The following is a 19,307-nucleotide window of genomic DNA, read 5'->3' on the forward strand; positions in this document are numbered from 1 at the left end:
AAAACAGCAACTCCTGCAAAAATGTTGACCTTAATTTGCCAAAATGGACTGCTGGATGCATATCCAAATATGACAATGGCACTAGGATTTTTAAAACAATCTGGTTTCAGTTTCATCAATACAGTTTTCATAATATGAAAAGACCTATAGGATTCAATACTATGAAGAGTGTGAAGGCAGAGATCGCAACATCAGAAATGACCAAATAAGCTTGATCCAGGAGAAGAGGGCAGCACTCGGGTCAGGGTTTATTCTGTGAGTTTGGGTGGAAGGTTTTTAATGTCCAGAGAGTAACTGCAGTATATGAAGCAGAACAATGAATGGTAATGTAACATTACAATCAAACAAATAAAATAAAAAATAATTTATTATTTTTCTTTTGATTTTATTTTATTTGAATTTTGATACACAAATTACACACCCTGAGAAAATGCTACTGCTAAGAAACTGCTGGTTATATCTCCAATAAATTTTTACCATACATAAAGAATAGGAGTCTAATGATGTGGATCCTCTGAAAACAACTTTTCTTTAGTGTATTATTTTAAAAAATAAAATGTCTGACATTTTGTGGAAAAATGAAGTTTAATTTAAAAAAATCGAAGCCTTTTCTCTAATAAACAATTTTAAGAGATTGGAGATCAGTGTATTGTAGTTGAAGATAAATGAATGTACATCTTGTAAAAATGTGAGATCTCAATACCCAAAAGATCCTGAGGAAATAACGCATTTGTATAGCCATTTTAACATTCATAACATAGGGTTTTACGACTCCCCTTAACTAATAATTTAGACTACTGTATCGAAACTGTTACAGCCCATTGGTGAGTCTAGCAATGGATTGCGGGCAATCTGTTTCCCCGATCTCCCTTGCTCCCTTTTCCTTGCTTCTCCCCATCTTATAAAACCAAGTTTACCGTCCCTGCAGTTTAACCATGAATTAGTTTCCTTTTTATTCTTCCACACTTCTGCAGTCCAAACACCTACACAAGTATACAGTCCTGATTTTAAACCACTATCAAAGTAGCAGAACTTCATTTGGATATGGTTGGTCAATTTGAATTAGAAACATGAGTAGATAAAACACACATTTTATCACTTAGATAATTATCATCACCCACATTTTTTCAAGTGTTATCATGGTTACACTGATCAGTTTTCTTACAAAAAACATATTGTTGTCTGTTTAGAACTAACTCATAGATAAGTTTATCAATGCATATATAACACAGTTATGCAGGCCATAAGTAAGGCACCAAATCACAACTATGAAATCCACAGTCAACAATTTCCTTCAAGGTTGCGGATTGTCCAAGTGTCTTCTGACCCCTGAAAAAAAAAAAAAGTTACATTAGCGAAAATATACACAATTCATGACTGAGATTTACTTTTTACAAATTATTAATTGATTTAAAACCACCTATTCAACACTTTACAGTCTTTTAAGACTTATATAATCATTCTAGGGTTGTAATGGTACATGTTTCACCTGTCATCGCAGGCATCATCAGCCATAAATTCCATACTCTAAGTCAGAGCTCTGAATTGAATATTATATTGAAACTATTTTTAAAAACTAATTGTTTACAATAATTTACATTAATGTATAAGGGCATTATAGTCATATTTGGATTGAATTGGTTGATCCTGTTTTAAAGTTCTAATGGGATATCATTATAATATGACTATAATGTCCTTATACAACAATGTAAATTATTGTAAATAATTAGTTTTTAAAAATAGTTTTAATATAACATCCACTTCACTTAAAGAGTATAGAATTTATGGCTGATGATGCCTTCGATGACAGATGAAACATGTACCATTACAACCCTAGAATGATTATATAAGTCTTAAAGCCTGTAAAGTATTGAATAGGTGGTTTTAAATAATTTAATTGTAAAAAAAAGTTTTAATATATTGAACTTCAATATGGTCTAATAATGAGATTAATCACATGAGATTTACTTGCCGGTAACAAACATTCAATTTTCCAAAGCTGGACAGTACCTAGCAAAGCTGTGCTCTCAGAGGTGGGTGGTGGTGATTACTGTTCTAAGAGGAAGTACAACTGGGCAACCATCCTCTATATAAGACTAAACAGAGAGAAAAAATTGAAGGGATCCAACACTTCGAGTGCTCTTGAGTGCTCTAATATCACCGGGTTAGAAAAGAACAAGAGTTGACCGAGGGAGGTCGGATAGGATAGATGAAAGTGAGGAGCCTGGCACAAGTAAGTGGAAGCAATGCCAGGACTCAGCTGAGGGCCTCATAGTTGCCAAACCACGCTCCCTGGGGCCCTTTCAGTCGCCACTTACAACTGGCAGGGGATACCATGGGTGTTATTCTACCACCCCCACCCACAGCGGTTGTGCTCTGAGAGAGTTCGAGATATTTTTTCAGACTATACCTCCTCACTTCTGATACCCGGCATGTTTGGTCAGAGAATGAGCCTGCTGCTAGAATGAATAGGGAACAAGTCTTGTTGGACTCAAACCATACTCATTGCTGCTCACTCTAAGTGGGCAATATTTGAACGGTGAGCTGTGTGTGTCAAGCAAAACTCAAAACTGGATAACAGGCTCGGTATAACAGTCCACCCAAAAGGTGTACAAATTCTACTTCAAGTTTGCTTACCCCAAGCCATTCTGCAAGCAGCAAAGCAACAGTGCACCACACGTTTCAAGCACACTAGTCATTATTAACTATTAACAGAGATTAGAGGGTTCACCTATTCAATACCGTAAATTATATGTTACAATTATTTATTTAATCATTATATATTAGGGACTAGTTTTGACCTTTCTTTTTTAAATTTATTTATTATTTTTTAATACAAGAACAAGTAATTCATATGTGCAAGTGACATGTATGACCATAGCATGTTGTATGAGGGCAATCCCAAAAATAAGGTCTCCTATTTTTTTTATAAATACAGAACTCTGTTTATATGACTGTTGGTCACAATATTGTGAAGAGTGTTTCCCACATTCGCATACAAACATGCACATGCCACGCTGAGGCACTCAGTCTTGTCTTGGCAGCCGTTGAGAATGGAGCTCCCGTTGGATGTTACTGCCATGTGTGAAGTGCACGCATTTATTTGGTACTGAATCAATTGAAATCCATCGCCAAGTGACAGAAGTGTATGGTGAGTCATGCATGGATGTCAAAAATGTTCTTAAGCGGTGTAGAGAGTTTGCAGCCGGACGGACTGAAATTCACGACGAACGAACAAAGGAGTGGGAGACCGTGAATTTTCATCGAGACAGTCGTGAAGGTTGATCAAATCATGCGTGAAGATCGGCAGATCACCCTGGATGATCTCTTCACTTGGTTCCTGAGGTTTCCCGAAGCGCCGCTCCCAACTTCCTGAACAGCATGGAAGGCGTCCGACACTTCGAGAAATGAAGGTATCGGCCAAAGGAAGACAAGGGCCATGAAGGGCATGAAAATGAAAGACTCCCTAGGCCTCCATACGTAATAACGTCGGGGTTGGAAAACACAAGAGTTGACCAAGGGAGGTCAGATAGGATAGATGAAAGTGAGGAGCCTGGCACACGTGGAAGCAATGCCAGGATTCAGCTAAGGGTCCTGTGGTCGCCAGCTCACTCTCGAAAATTCGGAGCCCCTGGGGCCCCTGATACAGTATATTATCGTAATATTTAAAATTAGGATGAAAATACATAGTCGAATTGGAGGCGGTATACATTAAGACATCTTGGAATGTTGGATAAAAATCATAGTATGCTGAGATTTAAATATTTGACTTCAACTTCATCAAACACTGTATCTTTTAATTGTACTATTCTTATCCTGTGAAGCCTTGGTTTTGATAATCTGTTCCCCATGCATGATATAAATTGTTCAAGCTTTTTATAAAAAAAGATCCATTTCAGTGTTAGACAAGGATTATTTTTAAAATACAATGTGACACAATTACTTTTAGACGAACGTTTTAGTTTTTCAAAGTGATTTTAGTACTTGTACTTATTTTATCCAATATTTTTGTGCTGTAATTATTATGCAACCACAGTATCAATACCATTAAGTGTTCATCAATACATTTTATGTAATTTGTTAAGATTACTCAGACCAGTGTGTGTTTTACGATTGAACAAGGCTGATGATGCCCAATAAAAAGTGGGCGAAACATGTACCTTTAAAATTCTGGTAATTTCTACATGTATTTGACCACACAATAGTGGAATAAATTATATTGAATAGGTGGTATTAAAATTACTCCTTGTGTAAACTTTGTGATTAGCTGTTTTCACTATGGAATAATGACGAGAATAATGGTTTGTAAAGGAAGAGTATATCGAGGAACAGTTAGATGCACGGGAAGATGAGATGGAACAATATGGACTGAAATTTAATGCCAAAAAGAGTGAGATAGTGATTGCAACTAGAAAGAATAAGAGACCTATGAGAGGGATAATGCTTGGAGAGGAACAGCTTAGGAAGGTAAGAGTTTCAAGCAGGGGCATCTCGTCTTAAGAACTGCACGAGCACATGAACACACTGACAATCCTAAAACTCTTGAAATTTACACGATATTGTATGATGAGATTTCCGTACGTATTTACAAAGTTGTAAGTGCCGATTCACTTTCTGTTTCTGTTTGAAACACGCGGCATGCCAGCCGATCACAACCCCGTTTTTAACTACATAGCTAGAGCTTGAAAGGGCAATGCTGTGGGTATGGCAAATATAATCACACTACCTTATAAAAAGTTCAACTGGTTTTTCTTATGTTGTACAACACTTTAAAATACGCATTAGAACTTCAGATGGATTTCTTAGAAGAGTCGGCCTAAGATAAAGTGTTTCTTTGTACTGTTGTATTCCACTTAAGCATAGGCCCATTAAAAAATCAACTACCATACTACCAGATTTAAAATTTTTATCTTGTTATTGTTAAAACCCTTTCTAGGATAAACTGATTTATTATTAAATTATATGATACCGAGCTCGATGGCTGCAGTCGCTTAAGTGCGGCCAGTATCCCGTATTCGGGAGATAGTAGGTTCGAACCCCACTGTTGGCAGCCCTGAAAATGGTTTTCCGTGGTTTCCCATTTTCACACCAGGCAAATGCTGGGGCTGTACGTTAATTAAGGCCACGGCCGCTTCCTTCCCACTCCTAGCCCTTCCCTGTCCCATCGTCGCCACAAGACCTATCTGTGTCGGTGCGACGTAAAAAAAAAAACTCCTTAGGATCTAATTGTGCGATTGATTATATCACGCCAGATGAAGTTGTGTTATGTTGTTGTAAACAGAATGGATCAAACTTCCCGTCATGTCCTTGAATTTGTTCTTATTTTAAAATAAAATAAAAAAACTATGTTACATGCACTAAAACAAGTGCAAAAATATTATGTGTGTTTTAAAGTGTTCCATTACAACAAACATTATCATTTTTTTTTTTTTTTTTTGCTAGTTTGTGGATTACTGTAGTCACGTCCTAGTTCGTGAACCATGGGCAACGGCTGAGTGGCCTAGTAAGTGGTCCTGAGAGTCGGGATACCAGTTGCTATGGAATGGGAGTGGGCATCTCGGACATATTCTGAGTCGTGGCCCTCCTTGTGCTCAGGCGGCTAGCACTATACAATTCACCGGTGGTCCATAACCCGTTAGAGGAGAGATCCTCACTTGGACTATGTGCAAGTAGGGCAGCATCCTGCTTCATGAATTTACCGAGCTCAGAACACTTTAAGCAAGCCTCGGACCTATGGGAGTATTGGAGTCCCACTCCCATTTGACAGGCGAGGGACTCCTTGGAAACAACTTGGCGAACGAAATGGAATTCGATGGGGAGCTATCAATATTAATGGGCCTTATGGAAGAAAGAAAGTAGAACTGGCTGAGTCAGCAAAGAGGATGCATTTGGATGTGCTAGGAGTAAGTGATATTAGGGTAAGGGGAGATAACGAGGAAGAGATAGGAGATTATAAAGTGTACTTGACGGGTGTTAGAAAGGGAAGGGCTGAGTCTGGGGTAGGGCTCTTTATCAGGAATACCATTGCACGCAACATAGTTTCTGTTAGGCACGTAAATGAGCGAATGATGTGGGTAGATTTGTCAGTGGGAGGAATTAGGACTAGAATTGTGTCCGTGTATTCACCATGTGAGGGTGCAGATGAGGATGAAGTTGACAAGTTTTATGAAGCATTGAGTGACATCGTGGTCAGGGTCAACAGCAAGGATAGAATAGTGCTAATGAGCGATTTCAATGCGACAGTTGGGAATAGAACTGAAGGATACGAAAGGATGATTGGTAAATGTGGGGAAGATATGGAAGCTAATGGGAATGGGAAGCGTTTGCTGGACTTCTGTGCTAGTATGGGTTTAGCTGTTACGAATACATTCTTCACGCATAAGGCTATTCACCGCTACACATGGGAGGCTAGGGGTACCAGATCCATAATAGACTATATCTTAACAGACTTTGAATTCAGGAAATCTGTTAGGAATGTACGAGTTTTTCGGGGATTTTTCGATGATACAGACCACTATCTGATCTGTAGTGAACTAAGTATTTCTAGGCCTAGGGTGGAGAAAGTGAAATCTGTCTGCAAACGAATGAGGGTAGAAAATTTCCAGGATGAGAAAATTAGACAGAAGTACATGGATATGATTAGTGAGAAGTTTCAAGCAGTATACAGTAAGCAGGTTCAGGATATAGAAAGTGAATGGGTGGCATACAGGGATGCTGTAGTAGAAACAGCAAGGGAATGCCTAGGAACAACTGTGTGTAAAGATGGGAAAAGGCGAACATTTTGGTGGAATGATGAAGTGAGAGCAGCTTGTAAACGTAAAAAGAAGGCTTATCAGAAATGGCCCCAAACAAGGGCCGAGGCAGACAGGGATTTGTACGTAGATGAAAGAAACAGAGCGAAACAAATAGTTGTTGAATCCAAAAAGAAGTCATGGGGAGATTTTGGTAACAACCTGGAAAGGCTAGGTCAAGCAGCAGGGAAACCTTTCTGGACAGTAATAAAGAAATGAAATTCCTATGCACTATGATCCAGAAAACCAGGAAAGACAAGATTAGGAATGAGAAAATTAGAGAAGAAGTAGGAATAGATGATTCTCTCCTCAATAAGATTCAGATATCAAGACTGAAGTGGTTTGGTCACATGAAGAGGATGCCAGTAAACAGAACTGCAAGGAAGGAATTTGACAGAAAGGTAGAAGGAAGACGACCCGTGGGAAGGCCACGAAGGAAATGGATAGATTTAGTTAAGAGCGATGTACTGCTGAGAGGTCATGATTGGGACAAGTTGGTGGAGGAAGAAAGGTACAAGGACAGGATGAGATGGAGGAGGCTCATATACCACACCCGGGAAACTGGAGATGGTTTAGGATGATGATGATGATGAGGAAGGGAGGGAAAAAGGAAATGACAGTAATTCAGGTGAACTCATAATAGATCCCAGGGAATCACTGGAGAGGTGGAGGGAATATTTTGAACATCTTCTCAATGTAAAAGGAAATCATCCTTGTGGTGTTGCGAACAGCCAAGCTCATGAGGAGGAGGAAAATGATGTTGGTGAAATTATGCTAGAGGAAGTGGAAAGGATGGTCAATAAACTCCATTGTCATAAAGCAGCAGGAATAGATGAAATTAGACCTGAAATGGTGAAGTATAGTGGGAAGGCAGGGATAAAATGGCTTCATAGAATCGTAAAATTAGCATGGAGTGTTGGTAAGGTACCTTCAGATTGGACAAAAGCAGTAATTGCACCTATCTATAAGCAAGGGAACAGGAAGGATTGCAACAACTGTCGAGGTATCTCATTGATTAGTATACCAGGCAAAGTATTCACTGGCATCTTGGAAGGGAGGGTGCGATCAGTCGTTGAGAGGAAGTTGGATGAAACCCAGTGTGGTTTCAGACCACAGAGAGGCTGTCAGGATCAGATTTTCAGTATGTGCCAGGTAAATGAAAAATGCTACGAGAGGAATAGGCAGTTGTGTTTATGTTTCGTAGATCTAGAGAATAGTGTTGGCTACTGAATGCATGATTCGAAGCAGTGTATCGATTCATTCAAGTGTCCGAGTGAATCGATTCACAGGAAAGGCGAGCTCACGGCACACGATTCAGCTTAATCCCAGCGGACAGTGCTGAGTGGCGCACTCACTGGACGTTGACGGGGAGCCGAGCTTCCGCTGCAGCGAGACAGTGTATCATGGCACATCGAAAGAATCGTGAACGAGCGCGGCTCAGTGAGACACATGATACACACGGCTCCTTATCGGCTCACTGGACACGCGGAGAGCCGAGCTTCCGCTGCAGCAAGGCATACAGTGAATCATGGCACATCGAAAGAATCGTGAACGAACGCGGCTCAGTGAGACACATGATACACACGGCTCCTTATCGGCTCACTGGACACGCGGAGAGCCGAGCTTCCGCTGCAGCGAGACATACAGTGAGCCATGCTAGACTGAAAGAATCGTATGCTATAATGGACTCTCGAGCTCAGCTCATTTGAAAATAATACCCATTTGCATTCACTGTCCTCTTCTTACAGGGAGGTTTAAATAATAGATGGATTTATTTGCAGTGTTAAAAAGGTAGTCGTCCACCTCTGTGGTGTAGTGGTTAGCGTGATTAGCTGCCACCCCCGGAGGCCCGGGTTCGATTCCCGGCTCTGCCACGAAATTTGAAAAGTGGTACGAGGGCTGGGACGGGGTCCACTCAGCCCCGGGAGGTCAACTGAGTAGAGGTGGGTTCGATTCCCACCTCAGCCATCCTGGAAGTGGTTTTCCGTGGTTTCCCACTTCTCCTCCAGGCGAATGCCGGGATAGTACCTAACTTGAGGCCACGGCCCCTTCCTTCCCTCTTCCTTGACTATCCCTTCCAATCTTCCCATCCCTCCACGAGGCCCCTGTTCACCATAGCAGGTGAGGCCGCCTGGGCGAGGTACTGGTCATACTCCCCAGTTGTATCCCCGACCAAGAGTCTGAAGCTCCAGGACACTGCCCTTGAGGCGGTAGAGGTGGGATCCCTCGCTAAGCCCGAGGGAAAAACCGAACCTGGAGGGTAAACAGATGATGATGATGATGATGAAAAAGGTAGTCACAACATAATTCTGAAGTAGCTAGTAAGTAGGTAGGCTATTAGGTTATACTATTTATTAGTTTAATGAATCTTAGTATTATAACTTAGTTGACATTTGACAATTAAACTCGACTCTAGCCTGCCCTATGACTATGAGTCATGCTCATGAGTCATGACCACTCAAAAGTACCTGTTTTATATTGGGAAGAACGGCTCAGTATTTTCTCAGTTCATATGTCACATCGGTGCACAAGACTTCAATCATATGTGGACAGACGCAATAACAGTATGTTGAATCAGAAAATCAGCGGGCTACTGTACATCTCGGGTAGCCTATACAAAATATGACGATTTAAAAAATCCTCAGCTGATAGAAAAATACTTTTTTAAAAAAGACTGAGCGAGTTGTCGTGCGGTTAATATCGCGTGGCTATGCGCTTGCATTCGGGGGATGGTGGGTTCGAATCCCAACGTCGGCAGCCGTTAAGATGGTTTTTCCGTAGTTTCCCCATTTTCACACCAGGAAATGCTGGGACTGTACCTTAATTCAGGCCATGGCTGCTACCTTCCTAACCTTTCCCACCCTGCGCCGCCGGAAACCTTCGATGTATTAGAGTAACTAGCATTTTTTCTAAGAAAGGAGTTCATAGTATGAAGACCAGATGGCAGCTGCGAGCACTGAATGCTGTTGCTGCTGTCTTACCAGCACATACTACACAGATGCAGTAGGAGCGGTGACCAATGAGCCGTGAATCGGATCACTGTATCGATTCAGTAACGTGAACGGAATCAAATGAATCGATTCAGTAAAATGAATCGAATGTCCCATCACTACTAGAGAAAGCATACGACAGGGTACCGAGGGAGAAGATGTTCGCTATACTGGGGGACTATGGAATTAAAGGTAGATTATTAAAATCAATCAAAGGTATTTATGTTGACAATTGGGCTTCAGTGAGAATTGATGGTAGAATGAGTTCTTGGTTCAGGGTACTTACAGGGGTTAGACAAGGCTGTAATCTTTCACCTTTGCTGTTCGTAGTTTACATGGATCATCTGCTGAAAGGTATAAAATGGCAGGGAGAGATTCAGTTAGGTGGAAATGTAATAAGCAGTCTGGCCTATGCTGACGACTTGGTCTTAATGGCAGATTGTGCCGAAAGCCTGCAGTCTAATATCTTGGAACTTGAAAATAGGTGCAATGAGTATGGTATGAAAATTAGCCTCTCGAAGACTAAATTGATGTCAGTAGGTAAGAAATTCAACAGAATTGAATGTCAGATTGGTGATACAAAGCTAGAACAGGTCGATAATTTCAAGTATTTAGGTTGTGTATTCTCCCAGGATGGTAATATAGTAAGTGAGATTGAATCAAAGTGTAGTAAAGCTAATGCAGTGAGCTCGCAGCTGCGATCAACAGTATTCTGTAAGAAGGAAGTCAGCTCCCAGACGAAACTATCATTACATCGGTCTGTTTTCAGACCGACTTTGCTTTACGGGAGCGAAAGCTGGGTGGACTCAGGATATGTTATTCATAAGTTAGAAGTAACAGACATGAAAGTAGCAAGAATGATTGCTGGTACAAACAGGTGGGAACAATGGCAGGATGGTACTCGGAATGAGGAGATAAAGGCTAATTTAGGAATGAACTCGATGGATGAAGCTGTACGCATAAACCGGCTTCGGTGGTGGGGTCACGTGAGGCGAATGGAGGAGGATAGGTTACCTAGGAGAATAATGGACTCTGCTATGGAGGGTAAGAGAAGTAGAGGTAGACCAAGACGACGATGGTTAGACTCGGTTTCTAACGATTTAAAGATAGGAGGTATAGAACTAAATGAGGCCACAACACTAGTTGAAAATCGAGGATTGTGGCGATGTTTAGTAAATTCACAGAGGGTTGCAGACTGAACGCTGAAAGGCATAACAGTCTATAATGATAATGTATGTATGTATGTATGTATGTATGTATGTATGTAGTGGCTTTACGTCACACCGACACAGATAGGTCTTATGGCGACGATGGGATAGGAGACGTCTAGGAGTTGGAAGGAAGCGACCGTAGCCTTAATTAAGGTACAGACCCAGCATTTTCCTGTTGTGAAAATGGGAAACCATGGAAAACCATCTTGAGGGCTGCTGACAGTGGGATTCGAACCCACTATCTCCCGGATGCAAGCTCACTGCCGTGAGCCTCTAAATGCACGGCCAACTCACCCAGTAAACATTATCAAGAAATTGTCAGTGTGTGTGTGTGTGTGTGTATGTATGGATTAAAGATAGTGTTATATATGACGAAACATATGCAAGTGAAACATTATTCAAAACAACAAACACGGTTGCCATAGATAGAGTACTCAAGTTAGAAAGGAGTAAAATTGAGAACCTGTTTAAATAAAAATTATCAAGTAAACGGAGTCTGGAGACTAGCTTCCAATGAGACAGTTTATAAAGAAATAGAACCTGTGACTAGCACAATGAAAAAGAAACGAATATCATTATTAGGCCAGAATCAGTAGGAAAATAATAGAAAAATTATGGAAGATTAAGAGTAAGAATAATATTAGATGGATCACAGAACTTAAAGAAGACATGACAGAGTTGCATATTATAATAGAAGATTTAAAATACAAAACCAATACACTCAAAATACCCTAGACTACAGACAAAAATCAACAAGCAGAGAATAGGAAGAGTGATTCCAGAAGCAGAAAGAAAATTATGTTCAGGAAGGATGAAACAGTATTGGGCTGACAAAAAGAAGAAAAACCTCCATAAACCTGACTAAGTAGTCCTATGTTGGCTAAAATTAAAATAGATAAATATGACAATGTTTTATGTAAAACAGAATAATGTTAGATCTTGAGATGTGGGGAATGTTGATGTTGATGTAGAAATCGCTGATGAAGGGAGTTGGGGCTCCGGAAACACGTACGAGTAAAACATTGTATAAAATTATATATTGATGATATATTGACAGGGCAGACCAAACAATTACCCGTTGTATATTACAACTAACATTAATGGTTATGAATTTCATGTTTTTGGTCCGTATTGAACTGAGAATAATATATAAGTAATAATAATAACAACGTAAACGTTTCCACCTTTTCAATACTAAAATATATTCACAAAATTATAAATTACACGGTACTAGTTTCGACCCATCTAGGGGGTCGATGGGATAGGACCCATCTAGGGGGTCAAAACTAGTACCGTGTAATTTATGATTTTGTGAATATATTTTAGTATTGAAAAGGTGGAAACGTTTACGTTGTTATTATTATTATTACTTATATATTACAACTAACATGCTGTCACAAAAAAAAATTGATATCCTATGGACCTCTGCGATGGAGTACATCCAATATTCCAGGTAAGTAATTCATATTATGTACAATGCATGTTTATAGCTAGTCTTCGATAATTCTAGATGAGTTTTAATTTGCCATATTTTCGGTCCGCGAACAGACATAGAGTTAAAAGTCAGTCGTAGACACCCAAGAAAGATTCCGTTTACTCTGGCATCTAGTGCACCTGGAGTAAAACGAAACGCCAAGACTGACGAGCCAGATGGCGTCAAATTAAAATTATTGCACACGGTAGCTGAAGCCATACGATGATTATTATTATTATTATTATTATTGCCCTGAGGGGAATAAATTGAAATTTTATGACATTCATAATTTACGTAGTATTCTCTGCCCAGCTACTCATTCTTGCCACCCGCCTGATGAACATTTCTGGGGAGAACAATGATACTTATTTAAGCTGCTAATCAATCGTCCATTACCTTCAGCAACTGCGTTTTAACTGTTGCCAGTGTCCTTGCCCAGTTATTGTAGCTAAGTAGTGGGGTTAGTGGAAAATTCTGTAGGCAATGACCTCTTCTGTGGAGTGGGGAGGGGAAGTAGGGGGTGAGGGAAGTATTGTGGGCAATGACTCTGTTCACTGGAGAAGGGAAAGGAATGTTGTTTCTTCCTGTTATACTGTATTTTTGTGTATTAGGGAGTGCATTAAAGTTAGTGATTTTGATGAAATACGCTAAAAGCATAGAATTGAATTAAAGAGTATCTTGGAATTCAACATCAAGAATTTCATTATATGGTCCGTATTGAATCGAGATTCACAAAGTAATGAAATGGAATATAAGGATCCGCCTATTCAATACTAAATTATGTGAGAGATTCTTAAATCACACACAGTCATTTATTTATTTCATGGTACCAGTTTTGGCAAAATGATTGCGATCGTCAGTCATAGGGAGTTTACAAAGACATATAAAGTGACACTGACATGTTGGATTTTAGATAGATAGATAGATAGATAGATAAAGCCTTTATTTTCTGTGGCGAAGTTAGGGCTCTTGGCCCTTTCTTACACTTAACCACACACATATTATTATTATTATTCCATACAATGACATTAACTTAAAATACTAAGAACTACAAATAACACTAATTTTTAAGACAAAAATATGAATATATACATGCAAAGAAGAATGAAAGAAAAAGTAACTGCCTACATAATACAGGTTTGAGGAAAAAGAAAAAATAAAACAAATCAATACACAACAAAAGAAATAAGAATGTAAAAATACTAACAAGCTTAATAAAAATACTAAGTGAAAATTTAACTAATTGTATCCTTGCAAGACTAGATCTAAGTTAAATACTGTACTTACTACTAGCTATTTTTAGACTACTTCTACTTCGTAAATACAATGTGGATGTTTTTAATTTAATTTAAATTATTATATTAAACCAATATTTATTTTATTGTGCAATAATCTCATATCATTTTCACACACAATCACTCGTTCCACTCATACAGGTACTGTACCTTGCTGGAAGCACTTAACGAGGAACTGCTGGTAGGAGGTTTTAAATATACTTTTTGATGCAGCATCCTTGATGTCTTTGGGAAGAGCATTCCACCATCCCGAAGCGGTGATAGTAAATGATCGATGGTATGTGGTTGTTCGGTGGACAGGTATTTCTAGGAGGGACCCTGAGCGAGTATCATGGAGATGTAAAGAACCAAGGTGACGAAAATTGCTGGAGAGATAAGCAGGGATGTCTTCCGAAAGTACCTGGTACATAAGAGTATTTGCATGTAGTTTACGCCTGTCGTCTAGTTGTAACCAAGATAATTGTTTATAGTAGGGAGAAACTCGAGCGTCATACCGTAAATCCATAGCATATCTAAGACAAGCATTTTGAGTGCGTTGTAGTTTCAAGCTTAATTCTTTTGTTATATCCGTAAGAATTACATCACAGTAGTCAAAAATGGGAAATAATAATGACCGAACAAGTTGAATTTTTAGTGATCGAGGGAATACATTTCTGAAACGTTTTAAGGGGTGCAAGCCACACTAAACCTTTTTGCAGATATTCTTAACTTGCGCTGACCAGTTTAGAGTTTCTGTTATAATAACACCAAGGTTAGAAACTGATTCACAATAAGGTATAACAGTACTATTTAAAGTTACGGGAGGAATGCAATTTTGTTTTAAAATGTGAAGATTCTTTGATGTACCGATGATAATGGCTTGCGTTTTATGGGGATTTAATTTAAGGTTGTTTTTAATTGCATAGCTATCTATTTGCTCAAGGTCAGCGTTTACATTACATATTGCTTGTTGTATATTATTAGTTCTAGTGTGGTAATAAATTTGCAGATCATCAGCATAAAGATGGTACTTGCAGTGCTTAATTGATCTGGTGATATCATTTATATATAAAGTGAATAGGAGAGGGCCTAGGACTGACCCTTGTGGAACACCAATATTTTTTGTTCGCCACGTTGATTTATTATTATTTGCAACCACACACTGCCGGCGGTTTGTGAGGTAAGAATAGAAAAATTCCAGCACTTTCTGGCTAAAGTTTAAGGACTGTAATTTGGAAAGAAGCAACCTAGGATCGACAGTATCAAATGCGCTACTGAAATCTAAAAGAGTAAGTATTGTTACTTGTTTGTTGTCCATTGCATATCTAATGTCATCTGTCACTTTCAGCAGAGCTGTCATGGTACTATGTTTTTTCTTAAAGCCTGATTGGTAAGAGTCGAGTAAAGCATATTTATGTAAGTACGTAAGGATTTGCTCATGTACCAGGCGTTCCAGCACTTTGGACAGGGGTGGTAGGATAGAAACTGGTCGGTAATCTGAAGGAATACTGGGTCCATCCTTTTTTGGGATTGGGATGACGAGGGCATCCTTCCACGCCGTAGGGAAAATTCCTTGGGTTAAACAGTAGTTAATAATGTGTGTTACGATCGGCAGGATGGCACCAATGATATATTTGTAGAAAGACAGAGGTATGCCATCGTGTCCAGCAGCATCTGATCTGAGAGAATACATAACTCGTTTTACGTCATTTATACCAACCTCTTTAAACACAAATGTGTCTTGAATTGGCATAAAATGAATATTATTATTATTATTATTATTATTATTATTATTATTATTATTATTACTGTTATAAAAATTATTATTATTACTTGTACAGTTATGAAAATTATTATTATTATTATTATTATTATTATTATTATTATTATTATTATTATTATTTGCTCTTACAGTGGATTCGGCCGACGTGAAGTGTAAATTTAAGTCATCAAGGGATACATTCGGCGCCTGCTTTGATAACGTTCGACCTATACCCATCGTTCGTAATTGTTTCCATATTTCTGTCGAGTTCTTGCATTTCGATACTTGACATATGTGTTTATATTTACTGTTTCTGATTAACTGTTTAACCCTGTTGCGGAGAACGCGGTAATTTTCAAAGTCATTAGCATTACCCGTTCGTTTAAACCTTCTGTACCATGAGTCACGCTTTGCCATTTCTGATTTAATCTCACTAGTCAGCCACGGAGAAGGTGGTCGAGTCACCCGGATCTCTTTCTTGGGAGCAAATCTGTCATACAGTTCTAAAACCAGATCAGATAGTTTATTTATTTTTACGTCAATATCATCCATGTGTAAAATATCGTTCCACGGCAGATAATATGCTCCGTGTCGTATTCTTTCCTTGTCCAGATTTTTTATATCCCTGCGTGTTATATATTTAGTTTCATATTTTGGCATCTTTAATGAATTTTTTTTTTTTTTTTTTTACGGACCCATTTTATCGGAACACTATATCTAAGACTGTTGTGAAAAATTCGTCAACCCCATTTATTCCAAAACAATGTACATGTAGCACCACATATCAATAACATTAATGTAATGTGTTTTTAACCAGGCATATATGGCATACATATACCACTGTTTTATTTATATGTCCATTTTAACAGCATTATTTAATGCCTATACTAAGCAAATAGTTTTTATTTAAAAAATTTTAACCCTATTCCAAGACTCAATCAAGAATAACAGGCTTTATAAACTGATTTTAGCATCTAAGACATATGCCAGTAAGGTGTTACATTGATATTTCAGTCAAAAGTGTTCAAACCAATGTCCTACATTTTCATATGACTAATCAATAGCCAATTTGTGTAATTTATGAACCAACTTTAAATGTATATTGTTAAACTTGCCACTGTTGATTTGCACAAATGTATGTATATTCCACATTGTATAACCCCAAAAAAAAAAAAAAAAATTGGATGGTAGTAGCATAAAAAATAACATGTGACTTCATGGATGATGCACACTAGTTAATCAACTACCTTCGCACTGTGTGCTAAAAACTCAAAATTGACACATACAATAGCCCAAATGTACCAGACATACCAACATTTATGATTGGTTCAAATTAATTTAAGCTTTTACCACTACATGTGATGTTTTTGTAAAAAATACATTTTTAATGCATGTCAACTGAAGATGAACCCCTAGGGGTCGAAACTAGTCTTGACTATATTTACCAGCTTAATGTAAATTAATTTTGTATTGATAAGGTGGAGACTCATATTTATATTGTTTTTTGTAAAGTAATATCTATCAATATGGAAATGAAACTTATAAACAACACATCTTTAATGAATAGCAGACATATATTAGATCATGGGTAGAAATACCTGGCACTGCAAGCTGTCCATGATTTAAAACTTTCTGAGTATTGTTAGTTATGATCAAGTCAATCAAAGTATGAGTCGTCCGGTTTACTGTATGTAGATGGTTAGTAGCATTTAGATGTAGGATGTTCAGGTCTAAGCTAAAGAACATATTTTGTAAATGTAATGAGTCGTTTGTCGCAGTCAGCAGATTTGTATTAAAATCTCCAAGTATAATTATATTTTCGTACAGTGGAATTAACTTTGCTAAGCAAATTTCAAGGTCCGATATATGTCTTACGTCTGGGGGTTTGTAAACTACTCCGATCAGTACTTTTTGATTGTTAGCCAAAACTTCTATAGTTAAAATATACTAATTATTAATTAATTATTAATAAAAAACACCAAGTTGATGGACAATGGAGATTGTTGCCTAACAACATTGTCTATCGTGAATGTGAATCAATAATATCTACAATGTGTAAAAGAAGAATTTCCTTTTTCTGTCACATATCAAGATTACCAGACACCAGGATATTGAAACAACTATTCGATTACTTTTTGAAGAATAAAATCAACAATAATTGGTTCAAAGAAGTTCAGGATGATTTGGAAGAATTGGGCTTAACTCGGCAACAAATCAAAGACAGAAAAGAGAAGAGGATTTTGAAGAACAAAAGCATAAATTTCAAACTAAAAAGAGTTGAACGGAAACAATATACTATATCGGACACACAAAGGGCTTCCAGGTCGGAGAGGATGAGAAAGTTCTGGGAGAAGAAAAAGAAGAAATTAACTCATTGTATTGATTTCAGTGCTCCTATGTGGGTGTAAAATATGTAAATAAATAATAAATAACCTGAAATGGATATCCATATAATAGATGAATAATGTTCCAGGTGTATGACTTGATAGTCATGTTATTAAAAGAATTGACAATATAAAATCCAACATTAAATATTTTAAAATATGACGACTGCACTTTGTCGGTAAAATTTGACGTATTTTCGTCTATAATTCACTAGTAGTATGATGTGTACACAGGACAAAGGGTTCCTTTTTAATGATTATTCTTCATTAGAAATCGGCTTGAGTCAATTATATGTAGTTCAAGGAAATTGTAGCCATATTTCAATAATAATGGGCTGGTACAAAAGTAACCGAAGGTTCTTTATAAAAAGGTAGTTCCTCAAGAAATATAAGCTTGCGTAATTGTATGTAGCACTGGGCTCAAACTTCGTACTGTGGTGTGTTAACGTGACAGAAGAATGGATCTCATAAAACAAGGTTGTTGGTACAGATATTGAAATAAAATGTTCTCGATCCAAGACGGAACCTATAAGAAAAATATTCTCTAGTTAGAGTTGTGAATAAAGAAATGAGGAGAGAAGGTTTTTAAGTAGAAGAATCACCTCGGGTAACAAGTTGTTGGATGTAGAGCTGAAGAGGAACTAACCGGTTAATCATACATGCAGCAAGCGATGGATAGAGCGGGAAGGGGCGGGTTGTACTAGGTTGGAGGAGGGGAGACCGGGGTAGCGGAGGATGTGCGGTCTGGTGGGCGTGAGGAGCGGTAGGGTTAACATGCAAGTTGTTGTGTCTTATCTGAAAAATTGATCGGTTTTTAGGTTATTTAATATTGTTTAATATTGTAATGACCAAGCTTGATAGCTGCAGTCGCTTAAGTGCGGCCAGTATCCAGTATTCGGGAGATAGTAGGTTCGAACCCCACTGTCGGCAGCCCTGGAAATCGTTTTCCGTGGTTTCCCATTTTTACACCAGGCAAATGCTGGGGATGTACCTTAATTAAAGCCACGGCCGCTTCCTTCCCACTCCTAGCCCTTTCCTGTCCCATCGTCGCTGTAAGACCTATCTGTGTCGGTGCGAAGTAAAACAACTGGCAAAAAAAAAAAAAAAAAAAAAAAAAAAAAAAATGTAATGAGCATATCAAACAGAATTTTAGGTTTTTTGGATAAATCGTTGAGATTTGGATTATAATATTGATCAAGTTGAATAAAGCATTGTTCGGTTAAGTCAAGTAAGGGGCCCTTGTTTAATATTTCAATGATATGTATGTCATGATCTGTGCCGTAGAATTTGTGTTTGTAGTCGTGCATGTGTTGACCTGCCGCTGAGAATCTTTCATATTTGATTGCATTCACATGTTCCATGTATCTAATTTTGAACGACCTACCAGTTTGCCCAACATACACTATGTACTGTAAGTAAGT

General features: G+C 38.2%; 1 protein-coding gene across 1 annotated transcript in view; it reads right to left on the reverse strand.

Moving 5' to 3' along the window:
* Positions 1-883: 883 nt before the first annotated feature.
* Positions 884-19,307, reverse strand: part of LOC136885444 (uncharacterized) — a 177,698-nt gene continuing 159,274 nt past the window's right edge. Inside the window, exon 6 of the mRNA XM_067158004.2 lies at positions 884-1,329. Coding sequence (XP_067014105.2) covers positions 1,295-1,329 — 35 coding nt within the window. The 3' untranslated portion in view covers positions 884-1,294. The remainder of the gene's footprint in view (positions 1,330-19,307) is intronic.

This window comes from Anabrus simplex, chromosome 14 (assembly GCF_040414725.1).
Source record: "Anabrus simplex isolate iqAnaSimp1 chromosome 14, ASM4041472v1, whole genome shotgun sequence".
In the NCBI taxonomy this organism is placed as follows: domain Eukaryota; kingdom Metazoa; phylum Arthropoda; class Insecta; order Orthoptera; family Tettigoniidae; genus Anabrus; species Anabrus simplex.